At 39.1% G+C, this 9446-nt stretch overlaps 1 protein-coding gene across 1 annotated transcript; it reads right to left on the bottom strand.

The window, feature by feature from the left end:
- Window positions 1-3622: 3622 nt before the first annotated feature.
- On the bottom strand, window positions 3623-4573 carry LOC114026427 (olfactory receptor 6K3-like). The gene has a single exon (XM_027840122.1). It carries the CDS (start codon window positions 4550-4552, stop codon window positions 3623-3625), a length of 930 nt encoding a protein of 309 aa, XP_027695923.1. The 5' UTR covers window positions 4553-4573.
- Between the last annotated feature and the right edge of the window lie 4873 nt (window positions 4574-9446).

The raw sequence follows: 9446 nt of genomic DNA, 5'->3' as shown, positions 1-9446 counted from the left end.
CATAGAAGGATTTGTTCTGTAAAACATGAATTCAGTCAAAAGGCCACACCTGAGGACCTAGAGAGCCACATGTGGCCTCGAAGGCTACAGGTTTCCCCACCCGTAACTCAGGCATTGCTAGCATTCAGAAAAGTAAATATTCTCTAGACCACAGTGCTGAGATTGATAGAAGCCATCAAGCAAATCAGTTTCTAGTCTTTGGAGGCAGCAAGGTGGCACAGTAGATATATACTGGGCCAGGAGTCAAGAAAATCCAAGTTCAAATCAGGCCTATATTATACTTATTAGCTGTGTGACCCTAGGTGAGTCGCTTCTTTTCTGCCTGTTTTAGTTTCCTCGACCGTAAAACAGGTAAAATAATAGCATCTATCCCGCAGGGTTGTTGTGAGGAGCAAATAAAATTGTAAAGTACTTAGCACAGTGTCTGGCACATAGTAAGGACTTAATAAGTATGTATACCCTTCCTATTTAGGTATGGGTACTGAGAATTCTTCTACTTACTTTATATCCATGTTATTTATCCTTCTATAAAGCTTTGATTAATTGTTATTTGATCTGATCTGTCATAGAAATTCATTGGAATGGATACCTAAAGGTGGAATTTGAATAGATCGTGACCCAAAATAGCATACCGAACACAGCAAGAGGTTTTAATGCTACGTGGGGATTTGAGGAAGCTATGAAATAGTATTTAATTTAAAGAAAATTTTTTATTTATTTTTAGGCAATTGGAATTAAATGACTTACCCAGGGTCACATAGCTAGCGTCAAGTGTTTGGTCTGAGGCTGGATTTGAACTCAGGTCCTCCTGACTTCAGGGCCCACGCTTTATCCACTGTGCCACCTAGCTGCCCCTAAAGAAAAAAAATTTAAAATGCCAAACAAAACCTAAATATAATTAGTGCTGCAACTATACCATTTTGCTGTTCAAAACAAACAAACAAAAAAAATTACTTAATGGAACCCATTTCCCTTAAGCTTGGACATAGATTTTTCTCATTCACCTCAAGCCTTTCCTTAATTTGAGTAGTCCTCGATTTGTTTGTACCTCTTAGATTTTCAACAGCTTCATACACAAGGTGAGCTTTGATTTCTATCAAGAGACCTGACAGCATTCAACTTAATAAAAAAGAAGGCAGTTGCTTTTCTTAATTCTTTCTCAACTAGCTCTGAGTATGAGAATTTCTGCCTTGTTTTCTGTCACGGTACTGTATCTTTTCTCATTTTATGGCAAAACAGAAATAAAACGGACAATACCCAGGAGAGTATAGCTTCTAGTCCATGGGAAACCTCTGACTGCCTGCTGTGGTTCTCCAGCTGGTAAGCTTCTCTGTAGTACCATACTGTAATACCCCAGACCCATTAATCAGGTTAATATTTGGCTACTAGGGTTTTTTTAAGGATAATTTATTTCCATCTACATAACATGCTTTAAAATGACTCCTTAAAAACTTCCTGTGACACACCAAAACTCCCTTGAAATGCCTTGAGCTTTTCACACAGACTTGTGTTTTTGTTGGAATGTTTATAAAGGAGCTTGGAATGAAAGATGACAACAGCCTACACTAGAAATTAATTTTTTAAAAGACACACCACAACAAAGTGTTGCCGTGCATTTGGGATTTGAGAATGAAACATAATTTGCACTCCAAAAGAATGTGTACTTTATGCAACCAAAACAAAAAATAGAGGACCTGGGTACTGAGTGTGATGTTGTTCATCATGCAGTTTCCAAATATCATCACATGTGCCTATTCACAAGTATCCCCTGAATCCTGGGGGGAGAGGTAAGGAATACACTTTACATCAAGTCATTGTGGAAAGTGGAGAGGGCACTGGGCCTGGCGTCAGGAACACATCTTCTTGAGTTCAAATCTAGCCTAGGATGCTAATTACCAGTGTGATCCTGGGCAAGTCACTTAACCCTGTTTGCCTCATGTAAAACGAGCTAGAGAAGGAAATGGCAAACCACTCTAGTATCTTTGCCAAGGAAACCACAAATGGGGTCATGAAGAGTCAGACACAACTTAAACTACTGAACAACAGCAATAATTAAATTTCAAGTTAGCCTAGAGACCACACATAAATTTAAGAAACTCAACACTGTTTTTTTTTTTTTTTAACTGCTTGAGTCTGCATAGGCTCTGAATAAAAACTTTTTTTTTACATTTTGCTATGAAAACTTGGAATATTAATAATTCGCTCTGAAAATACTATAATGTAAGCACTTTGAGGGTAAGGACATCTCACTTTTGTAATTACAGCCGTAGGTGACTATACCAGGGGTGGGGAACCACATGCAGCCCTCTAGGTCCTCAAGTGAAGCCTTTTGACTGAATTCAAACTTCACAGAACAAATCCCCTTAATAAAAGGATCTTTTCTGTAAAACTTGGACTCAGTCAAAGGGCCACACTCAAGGACAGGTTTTGCAGAACAAATCCTTTTATTAAGGGGATTTCTTCTGTGAAGTTTGGATTCAGTCAAAGGGCTGCACTTGAGGACCTAGAGGGCCACATGTGTCCTAGAGGCTGCAGGGTCCCCACACCTGGTCTATACCATGCTAGGCTCATATTAAGTACTTAATAAATGCTTCTCAAGTGATTAATTGTTTGATTATAGAATGGACAACACTAAGTTGGTTGTAGGGTGAAATTCTGAATATTGAAAGTCAATTTTCATTTGAGTCAGTAAGAAGAAAAAAAATACATTTTTGCAAAGTAGTCATAATGAACCATTTTGGTAATACAGTCAAGGAAATTTAAACCTGTCTTTAAAGCAATTTGGTGATTTATCCTGAGAAAATAATACAAAAGTAATTTAAATTAATTTTATTGAGCAGGATAAAATATATCAAGATAATGTTTTTGAATGAAAGACATAGACCCTGATATACTGGCCCTTATAAGTTAACCCCGCCCCCCCCCCCCCCCCCCCCCGAAAAAAAAAAAGCCCCTACTGGGAAAGCTGCCATTAGAAAAGTGAAAAAGGCAAGGGGTACTAAAGGAGAAGTTTACCCAGTATATAAATAAATAAAAATAAATATAAATAAAATAAAAATAAATAAAAATAAAAATAAATAAATAAAATTTATAAATAAAATAGCAAAATAAAAAAGAGGCCATCCTGTAGCTTCTGGGTTTAATTACTTTGGTTAACTTGCAACTAAGTTGTTTCTATCTTGCTGAAGAGGTGAAAATATAGTCAAAATGAAAATGTGACTTTTTTTAATGCACACTATTTAAAAAAAAAATCATCCTACAAGATATTTTACCCCTTGAATATCAGTGCCCAGGGCCAAAGTTCTGCTTATCTCACCTCAGTTACAGGATTAAGGGCAAAAATAGACATTATATTGGGCTTTTTAAATTTTTTAACAGCACCCAACTTATGGGGTTGTAGGGAGCATCAACAGAGAAAAGGTACATAAAGTTCTAGGTAAACTGTGAAGCCTTAGATATGATTTAACTGCAATGTGTATTTATGTACACAAAAGTATGTATATATGTATATAAACATACTACATACATAAACACATATACACATTTACATGTATATAAAATATAGGTGGATATATTATATATGTGAATTAGTACACTTGTGTGCATGTATGTATGTATGTTATTATGCTTCTTTTGTGCAGAGAAGTCTCTTGATGGCTTCCTTCATGTCTTTGTTCCTCAAACTATAGATAATAGGGTTAAAAAAGGGGGCAAGGACAGCAAACATCACTGCAATGGTTGTGTCCCAGAATGGAGGGTAAGTAGCTGAAAAACGTAGATACATGAGTCCCACACTGCCAAAGAACAACAGAAAGACAGAAAGGTGGCTGGTACAGGTGGAGAAAGCCTTTTGTCGACCCTCTGTTGAGGGTATCCTTAGGATCACAGTGATAATTTGAATGTAGGAGAGGGCGATGATTAGGGCAGTAGAGAGGATGGCAATAGCATGGATTATATCTTGCACCAGGACCACGGAGGTATCTTTGCAAGCTAAGTTCAGTACAGGGGCAAAGTCACAGAAGATCTGATGGATCTGATTGGAGCCACAGAAGGGTAGGGTGGAGATCCATGCAATCTCAGGGAGTAAGATAAGGAAGCCAAAGACACAAGAACCAAAGTTCAACAGAGCACAGAGCCCGGGCGTCATTATGGTTGGGTATCTAAGGGGATTACAGATAGCAATGTATCTGTCAATGGCCATAATCATCAGCAGGATACCCTCAGTGTTTCCAAGTGAATGGAAGAAATACATCTGTAAGAGGCAACCAGTGAAGGAGATGGTCTTCTGGTCACTGACCAGGTTTGAGAGCATCTTGGGGATGGTGGCTGTGGTGTACCAGATCTCTAGGAAGGAGAAGATGCTGATGAAATTATACATGGGGTTATGGAGGTGGGCATCCAACCTGATAGCAATGAAAATCATGAGGTTCCCAGTGACGATGAACAGGTAGATGAGGAGCAAAGGGATGAAGAAAAGGAAGCCCCCTTCCTGGAACCGAGGAAACACAGAGAAGAGAAACTCTGTTACCGTTGATTGGTTCTTATTCTCCATATCATGGGCAGAATTACCTGTGAAGGGAAGAAAGAACAAATATGGCTCCCCACATAAGAATACCAGTCTTTGGGTCTATCTTAAAACACAAATCAACACCATCACTGTTCCCTTCTCCACCTCCAATTTGCTCAGTGCTTTAAATTCATGTGATTTAGAGTTGGGAGGGATCTCAGAAATTATTTTGTGCCCCTCCTTCTTTTGCTTTTAATAAAGTATTTTGAATATCTCCATTTTCCTCCTAGTGTGGAGGAGATCCTAGGTTCTTGGAGGCCAGGCCTTCCTCCGCTTGTTGATGGCCCCATCTCTAACACCCTTCATTCCCACCAGCAAAAGAGAGTTACAGCAGCTTTTCCAAAAAAAATTTCTTTTGGGATGGAAAAAATTATTTCTTTGAGTTTTCCTTTGGGGATCACAGCTCCAGGGAAAATCAGAGAAAGGGTATGGTTGGGTTACTAGTTATAATGCCCTACATTTGGTGAAGAAGGAAGGACCTGACCATGAGTAGAGGCTCGAGTCCCTTTGCTTATTATATGATGCTGGTGAAGTCACTTCACATTGAAGCACGTTGGTTTGCTCATCTGTCAGGGAAGGCAGTGGTTTATGTAGTGGAAAGGCCATAAAACTTAGACTTAGGAGCATTCCAGGCTTCATCCCTTACTGTTTATCTCTGGACTAGTTTACTTAACCTCCCTCAGCTTTAGTTTCCTTGTCGGTAAAATAGAGATAATACTTGTAAAACCTATTTCAAATAATAATACCTCTGGAAGCCAAAGGGCCATGTTAAGTAGTAATTCTACTAGTAACAGTACTAGTAGTAGTAGTAGTAGTAGCAGCAGCAGCAGCAGCAGCAGCTAGTATTTATACAGCCCTTTGAAGTTTGCAAAATGCTTTAAAAATACTATTTCATTTTATCCTAACAGCAACCTTGGGAGGTAGGTCGTATTATTATCCCCATTTTACAGATGAAGAAACTGAAGCTGAAGGAGGTTAAGAAATTTGCCCAGGGTACACAATTAGTACCTGATGCTAGATTTGAATTCAGGTCCTCCTGAATTCAAGGTCAACACTTCATCAACTACATTTACTAGCTGTCTTCCTAAACCAATTAAGTACCATAGAAATTATAATTATCATAATGGTAGCTGACATTTGTAGGTGATACTTTAGTTAAAATGCTGGGCTTGGAGCCAAAAAGACTTGAATTCAAATCCTGTATCTGATACTTAGTAGCCATGTGGCTCCAGGCAAGTCTCTTAACTGTCAAATGGAGAGGTTGGCCTCTGGGGTCCCTTACAACTGTTAAGTCTATGATGGCTAGTATTTATATGGCATTTTCAGTTTTGTAAACATTTTACATGTATTAACTCATTTGATCCTCAACTCTGGGAGGTAGGAGCTATTATCATCATTATTTGACAGATAAGGAAACTGAGGCAGAGAGAGATTAAGTGACTTGCCTAGGCTCTCACAGCCAGTAAGCCTCTGGGTATAGAATGGAATTCAGCTCTTCCTGACACCAGGTCCAGTGCTCTATCCATTTAGCTACCTAGCTGCCTATGGTCCTGTGATCACTTTAAGGTTCACAAAGTGCTTTTTATTTATTGTCCTATTTGTTCCTCATTACAACCCAGTGAAATAAAAAGTGCTTAGTCCACAATACCTGGAGCATAGTAGACAATAAATATTAATTCCCTTCCCATTTCTCCTCCCTCCCTCCTTGCTCACAGATAAGGAAAATGAGGAAATGTTTATAAGTAAGTAAAATGTTTGCTAGTAAGTGTCAGAGGCAGGATTTATCAGTTTAGGTACCTTCTGACTCCCAGTCCAGCTCTCTTTCCCCCCTACACTAGGCTCCATCTCAAAGGGGTCGAGTGAGCTATGCCTAAGGGTCCATCTAACTTGACATCCTAAGAAAACTCTAAGGCCTGGCAAGTCCTACAAACAAAAAGGAGGTATTAAATTCAGGTCTGTTGGGGCATTGTCTGCTTTCTGTTTGGTAGTAAGAATCCTTAAGGGCTAGAGGCTCATTGTGTAAGGTTGATTCCCAGCTGATGAATTTTTTTGGCCAACGACAATCATCAAACCATTTAATAAAGGCATGGTAGAGAGGTTGAGACCTGCATTGGTGTAGAAATCAAGACACTAGGGAAAACTTTCTAAATACAAGCAGTATCTATAAACATTCATAAAAGCAGAATTTCCAGGAAAGTTAAACAGGCAAGCATCTATCTCAATAATCCAGTAATTATATGAGCTGCAGAGCAGAGAGATCATTTACCACAAAGCTTTTTCAATGAGAACAGATGTTAGTCATGTGTCGTTCAAAATGACTCACAGGGCTTTCCCCCACCTGATCAGAGAACCTCTTTAGGCTCCAAGGGTCCTTTGGCTGAATATGTTTTACAATCACAGAATCAACAGAAGCCAGAGCCCTAGGACATTGCCTCCTAACTGTATCCACTCACATAATCTGATCTGTGTCTTCTTAAAGCTTTCTATACCTTAGACCCATAGATGATATCCTCACTTCAGGAAAACTTCATTTTCTGACACAGTAGACAGTAGCTCTCTCCAATGGCTCTGACTGTCCCTCTAAAGACAAAACTCACTAGTAGTGGTACTCACATTCACCTCTGCCAGGTAGCAGGAGCACTTTCTCCTCTCCTCCTTCCTTGCATGGCCAATGTCTTCGTATGCCACTGACAGTGGAGGATTATAGCACTTTATCAGAAAATAGTAGGATTAGGAAAATTGTCTCTATTGGGGATTTTTTCCCTGATGGCTACAGTTCCAAAGAAAAACAGTTCTCTTCTCACATGGAGTCTATTAGGATGTTTATTTGCACAAAGGTAGGCTTTCCTCTTATTATATTCCCAGTTCTCAATGAAGTCAGGAGCATAAACAAGAGTAAACATCCAAACGAAAGACTTTTTGGTGGTTTCTGGCTCTGCCTTTCTCACTCACTGTCCCCTACATGAAAACCCTTCTTGTCTGTCCATTAAGACTGAACTAAAATGCTACTACCTACATCATGACCTTTCTAATCACCCTTAGAAGGGGTCTTCTAACCCCAGAATCCTTAGCATTTTCAACTCTCTTGCACATTTATCACATCTTATTTTTCATTGAAATTACTTGTGTACTTGTATTATCCGTCTTAGACTATAATCCCTAGAAGTCAGGGACCTGGCTCTACTTAATCACATGTCTTTCTCTAGTGCATAGCACAGTGCCCAGCACATTGTAGCTGCTTAATAAATGTTTATTTAATTCCAGTTGCTTCTTAGTCATGCAGGCTGGAATAGTAGAAACAGAAATGGATGGTGATTCAGGAGTGAGGACTTTTATAAATGCTTGTTGGATTGGTAGGATTCAATTGTAGCTGAATGATAGTATTAATTATATCTCTAATTATTTGTGACTTTAGACAACTAATAGCATCTCTGAACTATCAACTCCTTGTCTAACTTCACCCATTCGTTTTGTAGACAATCAAAGGATCATAGATTTAAAGTTGGGAGGAATGTAGAGGAAATCTAGTCTAATCTCTTCATTTTACAGATGAGGAAACCAAGGACTGGGCAAGTTAAGTGACTTGCCTAAGGTTGCGCAAATAGTGAGCTCCAGAGATGAAATTTGGACCCAGATTCTCTGATTCCAATGCCAGTGTTGTCTCCACTATATAATAACTCTTATGCAACTATAAAAATTGTTCTATCATGATCATATACAGTCATTTCTGAGGATGTCAATGTGATGGGCTATTTTTCTTTCTTTTTTATAAGTCTTATGAAGTAAGGTCCTGACTAATGGAAGCTCTATCCTCAGAGTATGCTCAGCCTGCTCTACCTGCTGCCTGTGCACACTGAAGAGGCTGGGGAGACTGTAAAAAAAAAGAAAAGGGGGCATGTAATGGAAGGACACAGCTGACTGATATGAAGTGTGTGTAGAAATTCTGTAACTCATTTCTGCCTGCTTTCCAGATGGTGAAGAGACGAACTGTTGCTTGGTGGAGGAACCAGGTGCATTCGAAAGGCACTAAACCAATCAAAACAAGTCTCTTTGCTCTGCTGTTTCCTCCCTAGCTGGGGGGATGCCATGGATCTGGTAATAGGGTCCATCTACCTTCAGAGCAGGCAATAAGGAAATAATTTGGAGAGGGAAGTTCTGAGGAAAACAGGGCATCTAAGGACAAGAAATTCCTTCTTGGCAGGTCTTTAATGAAAGCAAGAGGAGTGGATTACCGAGACTGGTTCAGGTGTAGCACTTAGGTATTGGTATGCAGAGTAAGAATTTCATGTTCTTCTGCCCTGAGACCTAAAGCAGAGTTCTTGAAGTGGGGGAAGGGAGAAGAATCAGAGATCCCTGGCATCCCCCCAGAGGAATCAGTACCCTAAGAACCAAATATAAGAATTTCCAGGGCCTGATGATGGGCAGCTGACCAGAATTTCAGAGATACTTCTTCTTTGGAGGAAACAACCCTGGGGCATTTCATTAATGCAATTTAAAATTATTAACCCATTACTTATTGCTACTTTTTGTATGCTGTAATATTTTTTTCCTGGCATGCTTATATATACAAATTTCAATACAAGAAGATTTTCAAAACTGCAATAATTTTCTGGCTATCATTATTATCATTATTATTATTATTTGTTTTATTTTTTGTTTATTAGTGAAAATAATTTTGTGTTATTGAGGAGAAGGGTGTTAAAAGTCTCTTCTGGATACAATAAATGCTGCAAGTCTCTGAGTTAGGGAGAGAAGATGCCTTGAGCTTTTATGTCCCACTTGGGTGACCATAATGTGGTCTATGAGCACATGACCCTGCTTTTGCTTTGGTCTCTGTTTTATCTATTCTTTCTTGCATTTAGATGAAGGAATATTGGCA

This window comes from Vombatus ursinus, unplaced genomic scaffold, assembly GCF_900497805.2.
Source record: "Vombatus ursinus unplaced genomic scaffold, bare-nosed wombat genome assembly UNPS02014838.1, whole genome shotgun sequence".
In the NCBI taxonomy this organism is placed as follows: Eukaryota; Metazoa; Chordata; class Mammalia; order Diprotodontia; family Vombatidae; genus Vombatus; species Vombatus ursinus.
This window is presented reverse-complemented; position numbering and strand designations above follow the sequence as displayed.

Excerpts from the sequence above, each read along its gene's own strand:
- LOC114026427 (XM_027840122.1), bottom strand. The coding sequence starts at position 4,552 with ATGGAGAATAAGAACCAATCAACGGTAACAGAGTTTCTCTTCTCTGTG.